Source organism: Trematosphaeria pertusa, assembly GCF_010094035.1.
Source record: "Trematosphaeria pertusa strain CBS 122368 unplaced genomic scaffold BU26scaffold_1, whole genome shotgun sequence".
NCBI lineage: Eukaryota > Fungi > Ascomycota > Dothideomycetes > Pleosporales > Trematosphaeriaceae > Trematosphaeria > Trematosphaeria pertusa.
The window spans coordinates 3,490,191-3,513,013 of record NW_022987212.1 but is presented as its reverse complement, the minus strand read 5'-3'; the positions used below and the strand labels follow the sequence as shown (position 1 = coordinate 3,513,013).

Genomic DNA, 22,823 nt, shown 5'->3' with positions numbered 1-22,823 from the left:
CTATGCCTATTACGCGTAGTGCATGAAGCGACTTTCACCAGTTTGGCAGAGTCGGGCTTGGCTCGTAAAAGTTTTCTGGCAACGGCGAGTGCTTGCAGGGAAGCATAAGAGGGCAGTGGAAGACCACGGGAACCTTTGGTCCCAAAGAAAAGGCATTTCTCAAAATTCAGTCAGTTCACGACCGCTTTCGCCGCTACGATGCGTGCGACAAGCAGAGAGCTGCTGTATGCACCGAACTCCGTGCGGTAACCCCTGTAAGCCCCGAGCGATCCGCGTCAACGAGCTAGTCGGGCCTTCGGAGCGCGCCTCACGTCCTGCCCGTCACCTCCTGCACCACCAATTGCTGGAACCCGGTTCGGTGTTACTCTTTGGGTGTGTATGTCGCCTGTGGTCTTGCTGTTGCTGATTACCTTGTCTAGTTCGTAATACCCAACAGTAGTCGCGTTGCTCACGCCGGATGGGGTAGACCCGTGCGCGCTTCCCTTCGACTTGCCCAAAGCCGTTAGCAATGACTGGAAAAGTTTAGGGAAGATGCCCCCTTCTCTGAACAGCGGACCATACGTCGGCAAGCAAGCCGCGATAACAGATGTATTCGGCTCGATCTCTGCCCAGATGAAGGCTGTGGTGATGGAGCTGTACTGGTTCTCCCCGTAATCGGTGAGCCGATAGATGGAATTGTAGAGGAGGACGAAGCGTATGGTGGCGGAGACGCAGACGAAGCCTCCCAGCCAGAAGATGCCGATGATTGAGACCTTCCGCTTTATGTTGATACGCAATGACTTTATGACCGGAATCGGGAAGCAGAGTATGACCACGTCGAAGAATATGGACAAGCCTGAGTACGAAACATACCAGGTGTTGAAATCGAATCGATGCTTGGCTTCGGCAGCATTCTCCCAGGCTGATTGGATAGGATCGGTGGATAGAAAGACGAGCTATAAGCCATCAGCGTTTTACGGGGTTTAGCTAGGAACGAGTACGCACGATCAAGGAAGATATCCACCACAGAGTAAGAATGACAATCGTAACAAGACATGCTTTTCGGAAGCGATGGTTGATAGAGAAGATATGCCAGTAGAAAAGCAGGATCGAAACTTTGACGGTGAAAAGGGCCGATATGAGGAAGAAGCTCGAGATCCATAATGTCTAGAAGGCGATCAGCTTTTGATCTTGCAGCCCTAGAGATTCGAGCCAAATTCTTACTCGCAAAGCCATGTTGGCGTACTCTCGCGGCGGTATCTTGATGATGTTGATACCGCCGAGGCCACCGGCTACGATAGTGTTGATAGAGTGTCCCCAACAGAGGAGCTTGAACAGGTACTATCAGCCGACTCTGTCACTCAAGCCACCCTTTAGCGGTACTCACTAGAGTAAGCAGAATGGTCCAGTCATCGCCCGTGTTTCTTCCACTACTTCGCCGTCTTCTTGCACAGAATCGCAGGACCACGCAAATTGACGCAATTAGAGGTAAGGAGATAGCTACCCCAAGCAAGGAGGAGTCGACGAAGGCAGCGTTCATGTCTGTCGTTGCACCTTGGGGTGGACCTTGGCCGGCCATTGCGTTCGTAATGACACCGTGTGGTGGGATCGGTAGACCAGTGCTTAGGTGGGGCCGGGATGGAGCGGGAAGGAGTGAACTGACTCCATATTCATATCTCCAGAGTTCAGGGGTAGCAAGGCGAGCAAGGCTTCCAAGGTTCTGTGACTGGAGGCAGTATGACCGGCGCTGCAGTGTGACAGACACTGGGGGGTACCAGGCATGGTGCTTTGCAGACCCCAAACGGCTGGGCAGATAATTTGCCTAAACAGGTAGGAATCCTTCAGGAAGCTGCATCTCGTGGCAAACCACTCTCACGGCACGGGAAAGCCACTTGCTGCGGATATCCAATACCTTGAAAACGATTCCTGAACAGGACTAATGACGGGATGGGGTGTGGCTGCAGGTACATGATACGGGACTTGAGGTGAGATCGGAGATGAAACCGCAGACCTCGCGACATCCAGACACCAAAGCCACCTAGAAGTACCGTGCAACACATGATGACATCCCAGTACCCGACACAGAGTGCCCCGGAGAATACCAAACCACTGGAATAATGGGACGCCTGAGCCGTTGAGTTCGCTCTGCGGTCGTCGATCGGGACCGGGGTACAGCATCGCTTTCATAACTTGCATGCTGACTGCAGATGTGGAACGAAGACACAGCTGCCAACCTCAAAGGCTGCGCGAGAGGGGCTGAATCAAGGAAACGGCGCAAGCATGGGATAACCACTAATGTCGCGCTGTTACGGGAGGGCGCATGGTGTCGGCCGGTCGGTCACCGAAAGGAAACGAACCTGTACATCGACGGATTGGGACAGTGGCAGCGTATACAGACGCACAAACGGAGGGACAAGTGTGGTCTGGGGTGCTCTCGTCAGATTCCGCGACGAGAAGGGGAAGGTGTACGACACGCGAAAAGTGGAGCAGCGCTAGCGAGCCGAACCGACCCCCATGACGTACAGCGGAAAGATCCTTCCCTCCCGCCATCGTTAATTTATGCTCGATCCGCAGGAATTCATCAACTGGTGGGGCGCCATTGCCCACTTTTCCCTCTGGGTTGTAAGCTGTACCGGCCGGTATTGAGGGATTCAAGTCATCCATCGACGGTTAAAACGGGTCACCCTGTCGAAAAGTTCTGCATGTTATCCTCCAGATTAGATTACAAGGACGGTTCTCACGAGGTGACTTCAGAGACCTTTGGTATCCGAGTTTTCATTCGTATCTCGATGAAAGGTTGGGGCAATATCACGTGACAGAATCATTCACCACAGCCCAATAGCCATCATGAAGCGTCTCTGCAGATGGTTCTTTTATCCTAATGAAGCCAAATGAAGAATTATTACATCAATGTCGTGGAATCCAGGCCGGTATGTATTAATTTTTCAGGTTCTCCTCTCGCAACTCTCATGAAGCTGCGCGGGTTTGCTGGGGTATTCGCAGCACTACCGGAACCTAAACCCATGACGAACGTCCACCCTCCAACATCAGATCATCGATTGCAGCGACTGTTCACCACGCAACCCCTTTGCCCGCGATATCCATATGATGTATATCATCTTGTGGACTCAAGGCAGTTAGTCCCCGAATTTCAGGCGTTTGAGCTGGTCGGGACGGCTAGCCCGATGGCCACCCTTCGCTTCGTTCCTGTGCTGGAAGATGCAGCAGCTGCTTGTGAAGTTCCCGCCGAGTGTGAAGCGGTCCTGGTTTATCTAGGTACCTTAAGTTTGACGATCAGCGTCCGCTTCGATCGGTCACAAAAGGAATCTATAGGGTCTTGCATAGGTCTCGTAACGTCTTTGAGCCGGTCGCTGTTCAAGTTCAACGTGACAATCAGGCCCCATGTGGATCCCCCGCGATCGGACCTCTTCATTCGCTCAGTGCTTCTCGCAGAAGTGTGCCATGTACCAAGCTCTAAAGGCTTAGATGTAGTCATTTCAGAGAGGACATTGTTGAATTTGGTGGTCCGCAACGTACTGGTTCCAATGTTTGGGTAGCGTTGCAGCCATTTCGATTCGTAAGTCGCCATCGGACTTCGCCCTCGACGAGAAGCTCCTCAACCTCGACGGCCCTAGGAGCAGGGCATTGTTTTAGGACGATGACGACGGGTTTGACACGTGCGGGTGGGTAGATATAAGTATCAGAGTCCGAATCGGAGTCGTTAGCCATGGTTGAACGAGGTTGTTGAGGAACTGGGACCAACTAGTTGGGTAGAGATAGAAAGTGTGTAGATGAGGTTTCACCGGAAGGTCAGGGGAATCGTTTTATAGCCTAAGGCATCGAGCCCGAGCAGGCGTGAAAGCTCCGGATTCACCTCGGGAGCATCTGGGTTGTTGCGAGAATGCGAGCGAATCGTAATCCTGCGATGCAATATTTCACCTTGCTATCCTCGAGAGCGAAAGTCTCCAAAACCCAGAATGAATGGTCAGGGTCTTTCATTAATCTCTTCCTTTAAGATTTCCCGAATCTTCTAGGCCTTGAGAAGGGAGGTGAGTAGGTGAGGTTGCAAAGTTGGCATACTACTAGATTCGGTTGGGCCGTTTTAGGGGTAACCTTGGTAGGTCAACGCTAGGGAAAGGTGAAGAATCTAGTGAACGGAATCTAGTGAAGAGAATCTAGGGTTTAGGAGACAAGTGCGACTGTTCTCTTTATATGAGCGATGGATATTACTCCTTATTTAAGAGCAATTCCTTTGTCCATGCGGTTTGAGGCACATCTGCCTTCTTATATGCGTCATTTATCGATAGTTACTGCATCCATGAAGGTAACCCTTCGACTTGTACTTGCTTCAAGGCTTTTCAGGACCACAAATTAACACGTAATTACCTTGAGCTGTCTCACAGATTAGAAGGAACCTATTCAGTTCCAACGATCTTTTTGATGTCGCCCTTCACAATTGCCGTCGAGGTCGGCATCCTTCGCTTGAATGGCTCGAGACCCGACTTATCAGCCGTCAGGTACTTTGATAGGTCTTTATCTTCATGTAATGAGCCATCCGTGTCAAATTCCAAGCTCGGAAGTTGGGGCACCGGCGAAGGCAATGCTGGAAGTGGCTTGTCTGGCGGTTGCATCTCTGGGGGCAACATCTGACGGAAGTCTGCAACATTTGAGCGGAATCCTAAGAGTGCCGTATTGAGACGCGGTGGCCTGGCTGGTCGAATTGGCTGAACTGAGGACGGCCGCACTAGAACATTACCTGAGGAACCTTGATGTGTTTGGAAGGGAGCTGAACGAGGTGGCACGCGTTCACCCAGCCAGTTTGACGGACCCGGGGTCACTGGTGGCGATGAAGGATTTCGCCGGAAGTGTGCGAGTTGGTCATCGAACCACAGTTCGCTATGCTCTGGTACTCCAGTGGAAGGTCTAATTCGCGGAGCTGCTGTTGCTGGTCGATCCTTTGGAGGTGGAACAGGCTTGCGTGGTATCATGGACTGCTTAGGCAAAGGATTCACTAGGTTGGTTTGTGCATACGAAGCATTAAGTTGTGTAAGGCGAGTCTGTGAGCGAGTTGCTCGCTGCACATGTGTATTCTGGGGATACATCGAGAGCGATTCCACTGCTGGTCGGTTTGCTGCAGATGGATAAAGGAGCGGCGGCAGTGGAGTCGAAGGCGGCGGACCAGGCTGGGCTGGGGGTGCTTCGAGAAGGCGGCTCTCACCAGTGAGGCATGGATCAGGACCGGTCGGCTCGATTTGCCCTCCTTCGCGCCGATATCCAATCAAGCGCTCTTCCCATTCGGCAATTTGCCGTCGTCGAACTTCCTCATGAAAGGCGTAGTCTCCTGGATCTAGTGGCCTAGCTGGTGTGGACGCACTACGGGTATGACTCGTCTTACTGAAAAGCCTACCACGGAGGGGCATGTTTCAATCCAAATTTCAGAGTCGGAAGTCGGAGGTAGGTTGGTTAAACTAGGTTAAAAATGTGGTCGCCGGGTTTTCAAGAGGAGTGAAACGGCGGCACTGTGCAAAGACAAGACTAGAATATTTGAGCATTGTGCAAGTTGCGTGATAGATTGAACTTTCCCAAGTATGCTCGTGCATTGTGTAGAATGAGCTAAGGAGCCTTAAGTGTAACAAGCGTAGTTCTGAAAACGCGTGCGCATAATTCAGTACGACCCGGCGTTCCGCACTTTGCAAATGCAGTTAATTTCTTGGGACTAGAACAGTCTTCTCTGGAGGTGGTTTGGGGTAATTCCTGGATTGGGAAAGCGGCTCCTTTATGGTCTGCATCAATGCTATTTTGCCTGCGGAAACCAAGGCGGAATTAGCAACTTCGTCTGAAACGCCCCCCCCATGATCCCGACCACTCACTTTCCTAATTCACATACTGTGTAGTATTGGGTGAAAATCTCTTCTGCTTTTCTCGCTAATGGCTTTGTAGCCATTGAAGTGCTAGTGTAGGGAATATAAGCCATTCCTACAGCCTCGTCTCTGCTGCTCTTGATCTATCAGTCGTGGGAGTCTTGACCAGTTCAATTTATGGGTCTCAAACAGTACTTCAGTAAGCGGTGTAGTCAATGCTGATAAGATCCTGCGAAGTCCGTTACAAGAGCACGAAGTAGTAAGAGGGTAGTTGCTCGCTTCAACAAACCTCCCATGACAACCTTGGAAGGCTAGAACGGCCTAAGGACTGCCTTGTCCCTACGAGTGGTCTCGATCGTCTCCGCGACAAATTGCGACGTAAAGTGTGTCTGCTTTCGGTTTGATCTGATTCGCCGATGGATGTACCTGCCTTTCTGGGGTAGTCGCCGATCCAAGACACTCCAGTCGAGCGAGCTAAGCTCGGTTCCGCAGTTGCGGAATTATGCCGCCCTTCTAGCTCTAGGAAGCACATCCAACATGTCTAATTCCATGACTTTCGCTTTTGACGTTACCCTCGAAGAAGATAAGATATCTATGAATTGATCCAAGTTTCTTACGGAAATTTTTAAATAAGGTATCTCGTACGTTAAAATGCGGCTTCCTGATCCCATCGAAAGAAAACGCGACCGTCAACATCTGGAAATGGCAGACCCCATGATGGAAAAGATTGAGCCCACGAAGACGCACAGCGACGACGAACGGTTAGCTCAGCTTGGTCATATACAGGAGCTGAAGAGGGACTTCTCAATATGGAGTCTTGGAAGTCTGTGTCTGTGCTTAATGGCCACCTGGGAGGCTCTCAGTACCGTTGTCGCGACGGCTTTGATGACTGGAGGGGCGCCATGTCTGTTTTGGAACTTGTAGGTTTGGTGCTATTAGCTCGGAGACGGAGGTGTGCTAATATTCTATAGTTTCATATCCATTGTTTGCACCATCGCCATCACAGTATCGCTGGGAGAGATCGCGTCCATTTATCCAACAGCGGGAGGTTCGTCAACGCATATCATACTAGAGGACTTTAGAGCTGACCACAGAACAGGACAATATCACTGGGTCGCTGCACTCTCGCCTCCCTCAACTCGCTCCGTCGCAGCCTGGTTCTCAGGCTGGATCAACGTTGGCGGGCAGATCGTCTTAACTGCATCCGCTGCTTTCGCAGCCGCTCTGCAGACCCAAGCCCTGATCATCCTCAATGATGACGGATATCCGCCTCAACGCTGGCAAGCGCTGCTTCTATACTGGGCTGTTCTTATATACGGTGCCGCCGTGAATATATGGGGATCGCGGATGCTTCCCACCACCAACCTTCTCTCAGGCATTCTCCACATTGCAGGATTCCTGACCATCATAGTAGTCCTGGGAGCAATGAGCGAGAAGAACACGCCTCATTTCGTCTTTCTCGAAGTGACCAACAGTAGTGGCTGGTCCAACGACGGTGTCTCCTGGCTTGTTGGTCTCCTCTCCGCCGTCTACCCGCTGCTTGGATATGACGCAGCCTGCCACCTTGCAGAAGAGATGCCTCACGCATCCCGTAATGTGCCTCTGGCGATGGTTGGTTCCGTGGTCGTCAACGGCATCCTGGGACTGGCATATTGCATCATGCTTCTATTCTGCACGGGACCCCTGGAAGAGCTGCTCTCGACTCCAACCGGCTTTCCCTTCATGCAGATCTTTCTCAACGCCACGAAGTCTCACGCCGGAGCCACGATCCTCTCCATAGTAATCACTCTCATCGCTATTGCGGCAACAGCGGCTGGCATCACTTCCACGTCACGCACATTTTGGGCTTTTGCTCGCGACAAGGCCACACCGTTCTCCACGTACTTTTCGCACGTAAACCACTCGTCGCAGATTCCAGTTCGCTCTGTCGTCGTGGTCACGATTCTGCAAATGCTTCTCGGGTTCATATACCTCGGTAACAGCACAGCATTCAACGCCATCCTCTCCATGGCCATCCTCGGCCTGTACGCATCTTACATGATCCCGATAGTGTACTTCATGCTCTTTGGGCGACCGAAATTGACGAAGCATGAGTTCGGACCCTTTCGGCTGCCGAAGATGTTAGGGGTAGCACTGAACCTTCTCGCTTGTGCGTGGTTAGTGCTAGCGATGGTGTTTAGTACGTTTCCTACGCTTATGCCGGTCACGTCGCAAAACATGAACTACTCTTCGGTAGTTATGGTAGGATGGGTGATAATTGGAGCAGTGTATTACTTTGTTTGGGGACGAAGGCAGTTCGAGGTACCCGTTGTTTCGAATGAGGCACAGGGGTTTTGAGGGCATGAACAGTGAATTAGAAGTTTTCTGGAATTGTCGATTCAGTGGCCATTATCATGGGTGTGTCGTACCTGCAACGGTGGATAAACTGAACCACCTGGATATGGTTCACTCAGATTTCGGGAAAGATTCCAGTTCCGTGCGCTAGGGTTATAAAAGTCGCCAGCTTAGTTCATTAGCGACGCTCTAACACTTCATCACGCAACCAAGTCTGAGCAGAGTTCGAAGACCTTCTTCATCTACGAGGAAAATTGAGCGACAGTGTAGAGCAGGTGCCGATAGTTGCTATTGAGGAGCAAAGTGTTAAGAGAATATACCTGAAAGACATTCTAATCGGCATCAAGGTAGAAAGTATAAGAGGAATATATGGCGTTCCAGACATAAGGGTGGCCGTGATGAAACGAAGAAAAACTTACAGCAGATATGACCACTAAAGATTGCAAAGACAGGCCGCACACCCTCCGTCGCATCCACCTAACCGCCTTCATAATTGATTGAAGAACGCCCAACTACGCGACCACTGGCAAGAACAGCTCTTACATGCAACTTGTCTTTATGCCCAAGCTCAACATCGATACGATAGTTTGGTTGCCAAACCCATCCACAACTCTTATTCCAGACAGGACCAGCAGGGGTCGCACTCTTGACCTCATCAAGGGTGAAATCAATCTTGACGCATCCTATGATATCGACCCGAGAGCTAGTCGCATACTGTGGCGGAGTATCTTCGGTGCTAGACAGAAGTTTCGCAGTCGTTCCGTATTTCCGGTCGCGCTCGTAGACGGTTAGACGCACGTCTTCGGACACGCAAGTACCTGGATCGATGGTTGTACCCTTACAAGATTTCTTTGGTCAGATTCACGGAATAGCGGACTATGTACCTCGTCATCACTAACCTTGGCTATCTTCCAACTCGCTCTGTGACAGCAGAAATATCGACGAGTATAAAGATCAAGTGTGCGGTAGTCTCGCCGGTCTCCAGCTTTGAATGGTAGCATCAGTTCATAGCCATAGTGTCTACGACTCTTCCGTTGCACCCGGACTTGATCGCGTTCTTGGTGGATCGCTCCTTGGACTAGCGCATATTGCCTGTGACTGTGGTTACTCATGTCGTTTAGACTGCAGTATGCGAAAATTCCACTTACGGCCGATCGTAGCAAACAAAACGTAGATATGCCGCATACGAAGTGGTGGCCGTGTAACACCACTGCTGTACATGCTTTTTCATGTACGGGAACCTGGCAAGCTCTCCTAGGAAGAGCACTTTTTCGACCTGAACGGAGGCTGCCTGCGCTCGAGAGACTTGATGATCCAAAACTTCCTTCACTGCTCTCAGCGTAGGCTGAAAGAAGAGCTCCACTCTGTTGCTAGGAACTTTGACCATTCTGCGACTGCTAGAGTAATATCGAGAGCTTGGGACACTTCGCATGCGCAAGGGTAAGAAGAATTCGTCGTCTTCCTGGTCCTCAGAGCCGAATGTTTCTTTAATCTTCTGAAAGGTGGATGCGAAAGGAGTCCCTGGCTCGATGTGGTCTAGGTCAAAGTAGGGATAAGAGCCGTTGCTGAAGGTCCGCTTCACCCACTCCCGTAGCTCGTCGTCAATGCTGCGAGCTCCATTATTTTTTCCTTCGCCAGCAACAACCTCCTGTAAAGACGCATCTGCGGACCCAATGGCGTATGTTGTGGCGTCAATGACGGTCGCGGTAGTATGGCAAACAACCACCTTGTCTCCAGGCTTTACTGCTTCAGGGGCGGTTTGGTTCTCCGAACACTTCAGAGCGTCCACAGCAGCTGCTTCCGTACTCGATTCCAGCTTAAGGTCGTCGCACACTTGTGCGCTGGCGATAGCATCCGCCACCGCAGCCTTTTCCCTATCGGGAGTGTCGCCTGCATGGATGATCTTGAGCACAGTCTGTGATGATGCCCGGCCTTGAAGAGCTTCGTAGATGCTGGAATCAATGATGTTAATAAGCTGTTCGGTAACCTTATGCGAGATTGCGGAGGAAGAGGGCCGGTTTATAGTTCGAGGTGTATGAGAGCGTCGGTGGTCTCTGTAAGAAGGCTCTGGCACGGAAGACTTAACCTTCTTAACAACAGCAGCTCCCGAGATTGTCGCGTTAACTGCTACTTGGACGTCATCACTGGACAGATCTAAGACACATGTAACTTTGCCCGCATCTCTACTAGGTTCGGAGCTAGATGCATGGTTTCCTTGTACAGTGGGACTTGGCGGCACTATGGCACGGGTACCTGGAGCTGTATGCAACGAGATAGTCGTTTGTTCCACTTGCATAACGGCACCACTCCTAGAAGTGTCCGCTTGACGCATGTGTGATGGAGGTGTGATGAATGGTGGTGACACCATCGTAGTAGGGGCCACAGGCATCGGGTTACTTGGATGCGTGCTGGGAGCTCCATAAGATCTTGGTACCCTTTGATAGCGAGGTGCAACTGTGGGATTCTGTGCAGCGGCCATCGGGACCTCGGTGGAGTTCGTCCGTGTCGGTATTTCATAGGATTGGGTGACGTTATGCACGGTCGTGATTGGGTGTTCGTCTTGCCTTACCAGTTCCGGCACCTGATGCGATTGCGTTACGACCTGACGTGGCTGTGTTATGTTCGGCATATGACTCTCTTTGTGTGGAGGCGTCTGATGTTCTTTCCCAACAGTAGCTCCATCAATCGTGAGAGGGATTGGTAGGTTCCCTTCCATCGAAGAAGATGATTTGAAGTTCCTCTGAGTATCAGTACTATCTGAGTAGCGCTGTTGTTCGTTGGTTGGGGATTTCGTGGTTGACTCAGGCACAGTGCTAAGCGGCTGGGGTTGTTGTGCCTCTGCATAGATCTTCGTTCCCTTTGAGTATACATGGCACCGATCCGTGTAGTTGTAATAATAGTAGTCCTTCCGATCGTTGTCCCAGATCCAGCCACTGTTGATCACAGGAGCCGCTTCCGCGGGGGTAAGAGTACTAGATATCGAAGCGTCTGAAGCGTCCTTTTTCGGAGTCGCAGAGTTCAATATTTTTACGTCTAGGGGAGCTCCAACGGGAGAAGGTTGGAATGGCTGATCCTCCACGGAGCCGGTTGGCGTTGAGTGTGGTCTGCTTTCATGGAACATTGTCAGTTGCGGTTCTGGCATGGATGCTGTCGGCACATATAAGTCTGCTCGAGGTTCCCCTGATTGTGCCGACGCATATTGTGCCGGCCCTAATGTGTCTAGGATGGCGAGAAGCTCATGTGAGTTTTGCGAGCCGGGAGTCGCTGAATGGTGAGATTTCGAATGAGCTTCCTGGAGTGCGCTGGTGACTACTGTAGCGGCAGTTGACGTAGACGGAATATGCTGAAAAGAGCCATCGGAGGCATGTCCTGGCTGCTGGGCATGCACCTGTGGCATGACGATACCCGTAGACCGGGAGGCCAAAGGTTGCGATGGTTCGAATCGACTCGGGGTTACGGATGTTACTTCCGAATGCGGCTGGGTGGGTATGTTTGAGACTGGATCTGTCTGCTGAATGTGCGCCTTGTTTATAACAGTGTCGACCAAATTAGAGGAAGGGGATAGATCAACAGCCATGATGTGTTGTGGCCAGAGGTCTTGTGCTGTGTGCGGAATGACGTTTGAGCCTGTATTTGTCTGCAGAGCACTGGACTTTACCGCGGAAGTGTCCGCATGTCTGGTGTCCTTAGGCTGACGAGCGGGGCCGGCTCTAGCATCCGACATTTCTAGACCAGCAGGACCAATGTGTACGGATGAATCATATTGTGTCGAGCTATGAGAAGAGTATGGGGTGCTATTGCGAGGATCCTGGCTAGCGGAGGCGTCAAGCGATGTAACGGTAATCGCATCAGAGTGAGGCGTCGTCAGCAAACGTTCAGCAGCTTCAGTCGCAACGTTTGAGGTGCGCTTCGTGCTGTAGGTCGGGTAGGCATCCTGCAGTTTTCCTCGAGGACGAGATACCGAAGTGCTGTAGCTGGAAATGCCAGGCGAATATTGGTTGAAGTCCGTGGACTGGTGATGAGCCGCTGACGGCAAGATTGGCAAGGTCGACTCAACGACTCCGTCACTCTGATGTTTGATTTTGATTGTGGCGTCCGAATCGGTGGCTTTAAGCACAGGTTCATATTGATGCTGATGTGAATAGGTATTATGACGCGCTGGTCCGTTCGCGCTCGACAGGTAGCCTTGCTCTGCCAGCTGATGCTGGGTATCGAATCCAGCATTCAGCGCTGATGTCGTGGTGTACAGCGTATGAGGTTGCAAGCTTGGTTGGTGATGTTGTGAGTATATTGTATGTTGCGTGTAATCCCCAGGCGTTGGGGTTCCGACTTTAGATTCGGGCACATATGTCTCCACGGTCGGTTGGGGTTGCCCCTTCTGTTTGTGCGTTGGACCTCGCGAATTCCTTCTACCGCCTTTTGTGTCTTGATTGTGCGGATCCGACACCGAAGCTTTAGGAAAAGCAGTAGCAGTACTTCCCCGAGACGGAGTGGCATTGTTGGATAAGCGCCTGGATGAAATATTTGGTTCAGCCGCATAGTTTTCTGAGACCCATTGAGCCAGTCCTTGTTGATGATGGGTTGGACCGTGTGCGTAACCGGTACGGTCTGGCACAGCTACACTATTCCCATCTATCGCCGGTGAGCCTGGGGTCCCAAGGAAAGTTCCGGTGATATCCCCCGCGCCGTAGCCTGCGCCATCGCTGCGCCACCAGCCTTCCATTGGTGCGAGGAGAGTCGGCTTATCCACGCTCACGTGATGTCTGGTATCTCAGCCTGATGCGTGAAGGAGGCAGAAAAGAAACTGACTAGGCGAAAACCTAGGAGGAGGTATGGGCAGATGATATACAAAGAGTTCAAGGTCCTCCGGCTCGGAAGTGTGGGCGTCATTGGGCTCGACGATGCCAGCGACGCAAGCCATGCAGCTCGGTTAGGCGCATGTCTGCCTGGCGTTGACAGAGCAACAAGGCTGAATCCTTAAGGCCAAATGGATTGCAGAGATCAGCTGGAGCTTGTTCGTCTCAGGAGCACAGATGGGGACCACGATGTGAGAGTGCTGATCTTTCCGACTTCGCAACTGAGTTGCTCTTACCTCAAACTGTTCGCTCTTCAGGGAGGTACTACAGCAATGTCGCCCATACCGTACAGTTTTCCACCAACGCTACATCATACTACGCGGTACATATCCATGGATGAAGGATTCAATCTATCGTGAGGGACGGTTAGATATTCCGCCGATGATGATATCGAGACTTAAGACGTCGTGGTGGTGCGCAGAGAGTCGGGGTTAGCTAGAGCGTAAAGTAATATGGGCCTATCACGATCGTCTGCGTCGCCGAGGTCGTTCGAATGAGTTCCATTAGCATGGTAGTTAGTTGAAAGACTGTTTTTGCGAAGCAACTATGTTGGTGGGATAAGCGTGAGGACGAGACGGGCTGACGGGGCCTCGGGAAGCCGTAGGAGTGTCGATTCGTGCTTACGCTATCCGGCTAGGGCCGCCGAGCCTACCATGGTTCTCTGCCTCCCAGCGCAGGATTATTAAGCGCACCTGCAAAGAATGATCGTAGGCAGAATGCTTCATTGAGGCTTCAGGGCTGTTGATCTAGAATTAATATTGTAATAGTGAATATAGTTCGAAGAGACGTAGGTAGGTTAGAAAGGCCCTCGGTACTGTACAAGGTTAGAACTTACAGGCAGCGCCTATAGTTACATTCCGAAGACCACCATCACTCTGTCATGCGATTCCGAAGCGCCACATATATAGGCCTTCTTCTAAGATAGGAAAAATGGCACCTTCGTCCATTTCACGATGTCACGTGAGCATGATCGAATCAAGCCGTCCCAAGGTACAGCCCCGTTTTACTAGCCGAACAAGGTAATCTTTTTTTTCGCACTGCATAATCACAGGTCGGACTCGGGCAGGCCGGGCGTCCCATACGAGTGTGGGCGGCCATCGCGATTGGCTGTCCAGCGCCCACGGTGTTCATCTTGGACGCGAAGCCCCAACAACGATTCAAGGCATCTTATGTATGTGAGCTACACTTCCTGTCCCTTCAGCCGACCTACTCTGTCACACCCCCTCATTTTCCAAAGCTCCTCCATCATGGAACCCTCGCAAGCTCGTCCAGACAAATGGTCGCGCCAGGACATCCTAGCGCTTCTCCAACTCCTCACCATGGTAATCGTCTCCATTGCCAGCGGCATCTGGCATCTCGTTAGCGAACGAAGTGAGCCAATGTTTTCTTCGACGTTTACAATTAGCTTTGTTGGATAAGCGAATGTACGATTTCATATCCGGTCTTCGGATCTGTTATTTCCTGGATGGGATCGCTCGTCTCGTCTCGTTCCCTTCCCTTGCGCTGTCATCTCGTCCCTTTCCTTAGTGCACCATACGCCCAAAGAGGCCCACTGAGCACATCGACATCCAATCCCCCAAGCAAAATCGCGGAAATAGCTCTCAAATCGCCTCCATCCTATGTCCGTCGCTGCTAAAACATATCTCCCAGTGCACCCACGCACCCAAAACACCAACACAGATATACCACTCCCACTCCAAGACATGCCCGCAAGGCGACCCGACGCCGGTTATGTGCACCGCGGTACGCCCCTCCCTCCTCCGCCTCCGCCTCCCCCTCTTCCAACCTCAACATCTGACCCCCCAACCCAAAGAAAAGCGCATCAGAACATTTTAAAAACACCGGCTTCGCCAATAGTTCCGTAACGGAATGGAGTGGTCGGTGTAAGGAGCTCGCTAGCGCGGCGAGAGGACTCGAACTCGAACTCGGGTACCATTCTGGAGAACACTAGAATTGGAATTGGCTGTCTGTTTGTTTAGCGCTATGAATAATGAAACATAAGGGACTTGGAAGGAACGCATACCTATTCGATTCAAAAGGCGTCACTTTTCCGCACAACCTACCGGTGCGGACCAACCGCCCGAAGTATGCGAAGACCAAGTGACGCCCCAGCCCCATGCAACTCCGCCAGACAGGGTCCCACCCACACACCATCCAGTTCGCATATCCAGTAACAAGAAAGGGGTTTGGAAAAACCACCAACACCGTCTTTTTGGAAGCAACAACAAGTGACGCCGTACCGTGTGCAAAGCATCCCATATAGCCCATTCATCTTGACCAGTACATATCAACCACATGCGCCATCCCACAACCTCTCTCCTACGCCCCAACGCCCGGCACACTAATCCCTCCCTGTGCCAAATTCAACCCCGCTCCACCCCTCCTCGCGCCCACGAAACCCTGCCTCTGTCTCCCTGTCCTACCTCTGCCTAGCCAATTATACTTCAGTTCCTTATTCAGCCTGCCCATCTTCTCCTGCGCCTCATCCCCACTCTGCAGACTAACCAGCACACTCACGCACTGCAGCATGCGGCCCACCGTCTCGGTGACTTTTGCGCTATCCATGGGCTGCGCGCGGAGGGTCGGCGGGAGCGCAGCGTTAGGGTTGAGGTAACTGGGGTTCGAGAGCGTCGAGTGCGCAGAGAAGGAGCCGGCGGAGGTGTTGGAGGTGGCGCGGGAGCGGGAGGACGAGGCGAAGGTGCTGGATGTCATGCTGGTGGTGCTTTCGAGGTAGCCGCCTGAGCTGCCTTGGCTGGTGGATTGGAGGCTGCCCATGGGCATCATGTCTTGCGAGCTTCCGGCCGTGCTGGGGCGCGCTTCGGGAATGGGAGAGGGGGATTCAAGGCCGGCGTTTAGGTTGTCGAGGGAGAGGCGGGAGAAGATGGCCATGAGGGTGTCGTAGCGCGGGAGGATAACTATGTCGCGGAACATGAGGAGCGTGATGCGGCGGACGTCGAGCTCGCCAAGGATAGGAATGTTCTTATTCTCGGGTGACTTGGTGTTCATTTCGTCGGGCAGTAGAACGCCCCAGAAGTCGGCGGCTGCGGTAGAGGACATAATGCCCGAGCCGCGGAACTCCAGGTCCAATGGTAAGAAGACGGCCTGTAAGAAGGGAAGAATGGTGGTGAAAACTACGATCCACATCTCGACGAGATGTGGTATCAAACGGTCATCTGGAACATGCCGGAGCGTCTGATCCAGCGAACCAAAGCCAGTCATAAGCAGCTCATTGAGGTCTTCGATAAGAATGATGGGAGACCGTTTCTGTATACAGCGCTTGACGTGAACGGTAACCAAGGCGTTGAAGTCTTCGACAGGCGGTCGCGGATCCTCTCCCTCGAATATCAACAGCACCCTCGCTTTCAAGAGTGGCCAGGCATCGTCGGGTGACATGCCGGAGATACCAAATGAGTTACCCAGATTCAACATGGTGTCGTTCGAATGCGAGAGTGTTGTTCCCGGGGACGGCCCGAGACTTCCCATCGGAGTAGCGCCTATGCTACCTCCCATGGATGGCCATTCCGACCGCTCAGTGCTAAACGACTGTTTGCGGTCCCGGAAAGCAGGTTCAAGCTGGGCATCGAGATACGCAGCAGCTTTCTCCTCTTTTTTCTGCCGCCTCAGGTGACGGCCACCATGTCTTAAATCAAGTCCCGTTACAGAACTGGCAAATGTGCTCGAATGCCCAGGCGATGCCGGGGCGGCGAAAGAATACAATGGCTGCGGCGCGCTCGGGTCCACTGGCCTGGAAGTGCTGCTTGCCGAGGATAACGGAAGCGCGTGGTCGTCTTTATCCTTGAGCTTGTGCTTCTGCCGGGACAAGAAATGATGCTTGTGCTTATCCTTCTCTTTCTCCGGCGGCAGGTACGAATCATTCCTTGGTACCAGCGTCGACGTTGATCCATTCGCAGACGAGTATATCGAGGCATTGCTACTGATGCTGGGCTCCACCAAGCTAGTGGTCGACTGATTCATCATCATGCGATTGAGGGCCTGTGAGCTATGAATACCGATCCCCATCTTACCCGGTGATGGCAGCGCCTGATTCTTGCCATCGGCTTCCTTGCTCTTATCAATCTTGATGTTCTTCGGCTTCGAGAATAGCTTCATCTTGCTTTTCTCTTTCGTCTTAGGCGGCTGCATAGGCTCAGGCGTCGATGCCGGCTTCGGCGACCCATGCTCCGGCTGTTGCTGCTGAAAGCCCGGTGAATGCAGCGGACTCCTCGGAAACGCGACATTCGCTGCCGTCGTCGCCGCCATCCTATTTCCACCCACGAGCCCATTCTGATACGTCATCCCGTTCGTCCTGAAAGTCACGGTATGTTGTCCCGGCATGGGCGGCGGACTGGACGGCTGTCTCCCCGCCGGTCCTGTCGTGCCCGGCTCCGGTATCGTTGTCGAGCGCTTGCGCGTGTGCTGCGGGTTCGCGTGCATGGCTGTCTGGGCTGCGATGCGCGAGGCATCCAGGTTCGACATGCTGGCCTGGTTTGACGGGAGGCTCGGCTCAAAATAGCCCTGTGAGCGCTGGCGCGGACGGTGTCCTAGCTGCGCGCCAATGTGACTCTGGGTTGCATAGTCGTCGCGGGGTGGTGCAGGGCGCGAATAGTTCTGCGGAGGGGGTTCGATAGTGCCAGGGGACTTGACGGCGCGCGCAGGCGGAGGCAAGGGAGAACGGCTCTGCAGTGTTACTTGCGAGTCTTCTGAGTCGGAGTCATCGTAGGGGTTGGGCCGCTGGACCGTTGGCGTCTGCGGCGGCGGGGAAGACGACTGCATGGCGTGCGCGCTGTGCGACGGGGCTGGAGTAGTGCGAGGGCGCTGCAACGGTACTATTGTGCAGGGCTGGCTGTTAAGGGATCGGGGTAGATGGCGGCTGAAACGGCTCGATCATGACCAGCACGACGCGGGTAGTGAATATAGAAGGGGGTATATAAACATGAGCGATGTTGCAGTCGACGGCTGAGGTTCACTTAGGCTCGGCTTTGACATGAACCATGCGTTGATCTGATCGCCCAGGGCCGCCGTGGCTTGGCGTCCACCGAGCACCATCACTCGCTGCGCAAATCTACAACCAGCACACCTTCGCTTTCGACCAGCAAAACTCCCCATCCAACACTCCGCCAACAGCCCAACAAACATCCAACACCGCCAGCATGCCCCCCCTCACAGCGACCTACACATCCTCCTCCGCCACCAACGCGCCCTCAGACACCCCGCCCACCTTCACGCACCCGCTCCCCGCCATCCCCGCCTCTCCCTCAACGCACGACCGCGTCGCCTTCCTCGCCGCGCTCCAATCCTCAATCAGAAGCCTGCAGAGCGACATCAACTCCTTCCTGACGCAGAAGATGGAGGAGGACAAGGCGGGCAAGATGGACGACGCGGCGGAGGAGGAGAATTACGGGGAGGAGCTTGTGGAAGGGGATTGAAGATGGGAAGATGTTCTAAACGGGTCGTGCGCTGTAGTCTTACGAACATATGAGGAGGAAGGGCGCGTGCTGGGGAAAAGCGCACGACAAAGGGATGACCATGGGCGCGGGTAGAGGAGACTGTTGGAGTCTGGAGAAGTGGCAGACGCAGGGAGGAACGCGACCGCACGGGAAGAGGCTCTGCTTCAGGGACTGAGAGCAGATGGCGTGAATGCACAAGACAAGACGCGATGCCATTAAGAATAGACGGATTGCATTCTACACCGGGTATCAAACGCACTCTATACTCGACATACCGCCCAGCTACGCAACAAGTCCTATACACAACCTACCTCCAAGAAGTGGCATTATTCTTCTTCCCAATGCTGCCCCTTAAGCATCCCGAGTGCACCACACTATTATCCGGATACACGCGAATCGCACTACCGCCGAACCTCTTATGACAAACCGCACAATGCCGATCCTCATCAATGACGACCCTCCTGTTCAATCCGCCCGGTATCCTCCTGCCGTGCGCATCGACCTTGCCCTCACCGAGCAGTACCGCAGCCTCAATCTCTACCTTTTCCACGCCGCGGAGTCGAGCGACGATGCGCTCTTCGTTCATAACGGAGTTTGCGTTGCGTATCCGTCCGCGAAAGTATGATTCGAGTTCTTTGACAGGGAGGGTAGCAGGAACGAGATCCAATGTCACGTTTGCAGGGAGACGTGCACCGTGCTTGCTCAAGAGCTCGAGAGCCGGCGGCCAATTCGGTTGGTGTGGAGGTGGAGGTGTGAGGTAGAGTGAGAGGAGGGTGTGATATATCGAAGGTTCGGCGTCATCATAGCTCGCCAGAGTCGGGCCTGTTGAAGACGGCTGGAAGGCTCTGGTAGGAGACTGCGGCTGAGGTGCGGCAAGATACGTTTGGTTGCAATATCTAGGATAATCAGTTCACGTCATATGGCGAGCCATGGTGGAACTTACTCCTCAGCTTTCTCATAGTCCTTCAACTGAAACACATAGATCCGCAGTGCCTGCTTGTGCTGGCCCATCTTGCTCAGCACAATCGCTCGCGACTCATAGTAATCAGGGTCATCAGGAGGCAGTTGCTTCAACACGCGGTACTTGTTATACTCCGCGCTCGTCTTCAGGAACGCCTGTAGGCGCTGCCTCCACTGTTCCTTCTGTTCTTCGTTCTCAAAATCACCACTCCTGAGCCGCTCAAGGAAAAGATCCACAAGTTGTTGGTGGAAGTCCGGAGTCAGGTCGTTGAGCTCTTCGACGATGTGCTCGAGGTACTGGACGGCGAGCTTGTGATCGATTTGCTGAAGGAAATCTACTACCCGATTTCGGGGAAGCGTCTCGGCGTTCTCAGTGTCTGCGAGGAAGACTTCCATCCCTAGTGCTGGATCGGTTCGCAATGGCCATTCGGCGAACTCAAGTATCAGGTCGATCATCTCAGGCGGAAGTTGCTGCAAGTAACCGACCGTACGCTGTGGTCCCTGGAGCGCTGGTGCGACTTCCTCATCAGCCTCATTTTTGCCAAACTTCTCCAGCAGCTCAAGTGCATGGCGGTGTAGCTTCTTCCCATGCAAAAAGTCTATCAGATCCGCATAACGCCCGGTTTCGTACAGCTTCTCATTAACCACATCCGGTTCACAGAAATTTGGCAGTCGGAAGAGTGGGCCTGCGAGACTTGGGCTAGCAAGCATATATGCTCGGAAGAGAGTGGTGTCCACCAGCTGTGCGACCTTGAGAAGCTCAGCAGCCCAGTCGACCTTCCCAGGTGGCGCAGTTGTTTGTATGAAGTAGTGGAACGGAGGCTTGTACTCATCCGCCTGACTTGCACTCGGCTGGGGCAAAGGCTCCTTGAGTATGCCGTCGGTGTCGATATATCGTTTGATTTGAACGCGGCATTGTGCTAAGAAGGACTGGAGTGCATGTACGGCGATCTTGAGCTCCTTGCCCTCAAGGTTCCTATCCGGCAAGATAGTTTCCGAGGTTTTCCCCTTGATGCTTGCAGTATCGGTCGCATCGTCCTTGGGCGCGGACCTTACTGATGCAGCGTCAGACTCAGCCTTCCTGTGTCCCACGAACCGACCCATCACCGACCGGCCAATAGTCGAGGCTGGTGTTGAGGGGACTTCTTTGCTGTCTGCAGCGCTCTTGTCCCCGTTTGCTTCTGCCTCATCTGCAACACTCTCTCCGTCCTTCACGCTCTCCGTTGACAAGAAACTCCCCGCAATCGACTTGGGATAGAGAGCGATGACGCGCTCCGGCGGAGCTTTGGCATCCGTGAACAAGTCCATTGCGTCGCGAAACTTGCGGAGGTCAAAGAGCGCTTGGGCTTTGAGCATCTTGATTTCTCGCATCCTGCCTTCCTTGTCGTGGAGAAGAGTGTCCTCTAACATATTGAGAAGGCTGAGCGCCTCGTCATACCGCCCATTCAGAACCAGCTCGTCGGTCTGCGACTCGTAGTTCTGCGCTCCCATTCGCCAAATGCACCGGTCGCTTGCAACCAAGAATCCCTTGCCTGCATGGGCAAGGCTGATGTTGGGTTGTGGAACATGGACAAAATTTGCGTTTGGAAGCGCGATCGTCTGCAAGAGGCTGAGCGTGTCTGGATTCCTGACTTCAAGGCCTCCCTTCGATGGTGGTTGCAGAGAGAGCATGTATGGATAGGAATATGCGAGAGTCTCCGGAGCAGATGGCCACGGAACCTGTCGCTTATCGAGCGCATTCCCGTCCGTGTCGATGAACAAGCTGTTGACGTCCTTCGCCAGCAGCATTTCGCCCTCGCCCAGTCGTGTCGCCAATGGTTTCGGCACCCAGCTGCCCATTCCCATGTATCCCATGCCCGAGGACGAGACTGCGCCGAACCGTGTGCCACCCTGGCCCCCAGCTTCGCCCAACGCGCCGGGCTTTACAATATCCTGGACGTTCTGGCTCTCGACATCGACTATGACGAAGCCGGGGTCCATACCAGCAACGATCTTTGTCCCCGTTGCCCATGTCAGGCTCTTAACCGACGCGACTAGTGTGATTTCGGTGGCATCTCCGCTCAGCTCCATGTCCTGCCATGTCCACAGTATAATCTTCCTCTTCACGGCAACAGCCAGCCTGCTCACTATAGATGGTATGCCCGTACTCGGATCCTTCACGATATTGCTTGCAGCGGCGAACGTTGCAGCGCCTCTTGTCTTCTCCAACTTCTCCTGCAGCGCATACGTCTGCAGATCGTGGATCGAGACATGATTGTCCGAGAGCGACACGAGGATATTGGCTTCCTTAATGATCGCTAGTTGCTGTATTGGTCGACGCGAGAACTTCTCCTCCTCGCGAAGGAGATCCGCCGGCTTGACCTTGGGGGTTGTCGGTTCGGGCTGATCGCCGTCCTGGTCGCCATTCTGCACGGGCTCGTCGTCTTCGGTGAACTCGTTGACGCGGTATATGCGTAGGGAACCGGTGTTCAAGCCTACAAGCACTCTATCGCCTTTGCATCGTTAGCTTCCCGGTCCGAAGTCTGGGCCAAATGCATACCGTAGGCGAGGATGGACTCGATCTTGGACTTGTCGCGCTGCTTGAGCTCGATGATGGGTCGAGCCGTGAAAGCTGAGAGCATGTTGAGGCGCCGCGACAAATACGGATTCTTTCCATTAGGCTTTATTGCGGTGCGATCATTGTAGTGTTGTGAAGACGTTCCATCATTCGGGACTCTTGCGGAAGGAGCTCGGCGGAGAGCTGCATCGTCATTGCTGACTAACCTCGTAACATGCCTCCCTACGTGGTGAGATACCCTCTAACGTACTTTATCATCGAACGCCCCACGATTTCTTGGCAAGGAAAATTAACGAAAATTAACCTGTTTTTCTTAAATAACTAAGCGAAACCTTAATACTTTTCTATAAAAATTTATATATATATTCTCTATAACGTGTAATAGTCTAGTTTAGGATTTACCTTAGGTTACATAACCTCGAGTCACGTGATTCTGTTACGTGACCTAGCCTAGCGCCTTGGCGCTCGGCACCTCTATATATAGAGAGCTCTTAGAGCATTCTTCTACTTCTAACCTTTAGATAGCTAAATTTAACCTAACCTACTCTGCTAGTACTTCTTATTCTTATAGCTTATAGAGATAGTACTACCTGTAGCTAACTTACCTAGCTAGGTGTTCTAGAGGCGCTTATAGTAGTAGAGACTATAGACTTAGCTCTTACATTATCTAAAGGTTAATACCTCTTTAGCTAGAGACGGCAGCATAATATCTAGCTAAACTAAGTAGCTTTATTAAGAAGCGTTTACTAATAGCTATATTAAGGATTAGAGCTATAAGAGCCTAGTTGCTTACTCTAAGAATCTATTAACGTTACTAATTAATTGCTTA

General features: G+C 52.7%; 7 protein-coding genes across 7 annotated transcripts; 1 reads left to right on the top strand and 6 right to left on the bottom strand.

The window, feature by feature from the left end:
* Window positions 1–44: 44 nt before the first annotated feature.
* On the bottom strand, window positions 45–1,689 carry BU26DRAFT_30549 (uncharacterized protein). Its single transcript, XM_033821844.1, has 4 exons — window positions 1,367–1,689; window positions 1,204–1,308; window positions 985–1,146; window positions 45–935 (listed from the first exon to the last, which is right to left on the bottom strand). The coding sequence occupies exons 1-4, from the start codon at window positions 1,556–1,558 to the stop codon at window positions 276–278; spliced, it is 1,119 nt and encodes a 372-aa protein (XP_033691849.1). The 5' UTR covers window positions 1,559–1,689; the 3' UTR covers window positions 45–275.
* Window positions 1,690–3,116: 1,427 nt separating this feature from the next.
* BU26DRAFT_499458 (uncharacterized protein) lies at window positions 3,117–3,708 on the bottom strand (the record flags this gene model as incomplete). Its single annotated transcript, XM_033826406.1, has 3 exons — window positions 3,117–3,191; window positions 3,260–3,460; window positions 3,517–3,708. The coding sequence occupies 3 exons, from the start codon at window positions 3,706–3,708 to the stop codon at window positions 3,117–3,119; spliced, it is 468 nt and encodes a 155-aa protein (XP_033691848.1).
* Window positions 3,709–4,394: 686 nt separating this feature from the next.
* Window positions 4,395–5,399, bottom strand: BU26DRAFT_558281 (uncharacterized protein; the record flags this gene model as incomplete). Its single annotated transcript, XM_033832545.1, has 1 exon — window positions 4,395–5,399. The coding sequence occupies one exon, from the start codon at window positions 5,397–5,399 to the stop codon at window positions 4,395–4,397; it is 1,005 nt and encodes a 334-aa protein (XP_033691847.1).
* A 1,158-nt stretch (window positions 5,400–6,557) lies between these two features.
* Window positions 6,558–8,177, top strand: BU26DRAFT_412229 (amino acid permease; the record flags this gene model as incomplete). Its single annotated transcript, XM_033822962.1, has 3 exons — window positions 6,558–6,760; window positions 6,812–6,888; window positions 6,940–8,177. The coding sequence occupies 3 exons, from the start codon at window positions 6,558–6,560 to the stop codon at window positions 8,175–8,177; spliced, it is 1,518 nt and encodes a 505-aa protein (XP_033691846.1).
* Window positions 8,178–8,430: 253 nt separating this feature from the next.
* On the bottom strand, window positions 8,431–13,058 carry BU26DRAFT_599460 (uncharacterized protein). Its single transcript, XM_033835100.1, has 3 exons — window positions 9,323–13,058; window positions 9,074–9,266; window positions 8,431–9,011 (listed from the first exon to the last, which is right to left on the bottom strand). Exons 1-3 carry the CDS (start codon window positions 12,895–12,897, stop codon window positions 8,652–8,654), a joined length of 4,128 nt encoding a protein of 1,375 aa, XP_033691845.1. The 5' UTR covers window positions 12,898–13,058; the 3' UTR covers window positions 8,431–8,651.
* Window positions 13,059–15,349: 2,291 nt separating this feature from the next.
* On the bottom strand, window positions 15,350–18,809 carry BU26DRAFT_575181 (HbrB-like protein; the record flags this gene model as incomplete). Its single annotated transcript, XM_033834346.1, has 2 exons — window positions 18,406–18,809; window positions 15,350–17,826 (listed from the first exon to the last, which is right to left on the bottom strand). Exons 1-2 carry the CDS (start codon window positions 18,503–18,505, stop codon window positions 15,350–15,352), a joined length of 2,577 nt encoding a protein of 858 aa, XP_033691844.1. The 5' UTR covers window positions 18,506–18,809.
* On the bottom strand, window positions 18,699–22,097 carry BU26DRAFT_513607 (uncharacterized protein). The gene is made up of 3 exons (XM_033827660.1): window positions 21,977–22,097; window positions 19,421–21,929; window positions 18,699–19,373 (listed from the first exon to the last, which is right to left on the bottom strand). Exons 1-3 carry the CDS (start codon window positions 22,056–22,058, stop codon window positions 18,785–18,787), a joined length of 3,180 nt encoding a protein of 1,059 aa, XP_033691843.1. The 5' UTR covers window positions 22,059–22,097; the 3' UTR covers window positions 18,699–18,784.
* Between the last annotated feature and the right edge of the window lie 726 nt (window positions 22,098–22,823).

Excerpts from the sequence above, each read along its gene's own strand:
- BU26DRAFT_30549 (XM_033821844.1), bottom strand. The coding sequence starts at position 1,558 with ATGGCCGGCCAAGGTCCACCCCAAGGTGCAACGACAGACATGAACGCT. Across the intron at positions 1,309-1,366 it reads GGACCATTCTGCTTACTCTA|CTCCTCTGTTGGGGACACTC; the intron begins GTGAGTACCGCT and ends TACCTGTTCAAG. Across the intron at positions 936-984 it reads GGTGGATATCTTCCTTGATC|CTCGTCTTTCTATCCACCGA; the intron begins GTGCGTACTCGT and ends GATGGCTTATAG.
- BU26DRAFT_599460 (XM_033835100.1), bottom strand. The coding sequence starts at position 12,897 with ATGGAAGGCTGGTGGCGCAGCGATGGCGCAGGCTACGGCGCGGGGGAT. Across the intron at positions 9,267-9,322 it reads TTTGTTTGCTACGATCGGCC|GCAATATGCGCTAGTCCAAG; the intron begins GTAAGTGGAATT and ends CCACAGTCACAG. Across the intron at positions 9,012-9,073 it reads CGAGTTGGAAGATAGCCAAG|GGTACAACCATCGATCCAGG; the intron begins GTTAGTGATGAC and ends AAATCTTGTAAG.
- BU26DRAFT_513607 (XM_033827660.1), bottom strand. The coding sequence starts at position 22,058 with ATGCTCTCAGCTTTCACGGCTCGACCCATCATCGAGCTCAAGCAGCGC. Across the intron at positions 21,930-21,976 it reads CGAGTCCATCCTCGCCTACG|GCGATAGAGTGCTTGTAGGC; the intron begins GTATGCATTTGG and ends AACGATGCAAAG. Across the intron at positions 19,374-19,420 it reads GACTATGAGAAAGCTGAGGA|ATATTGCAACCAAACGTATC; the intron begins GTAAGTTCCACC and ends TGATTATCCTAG.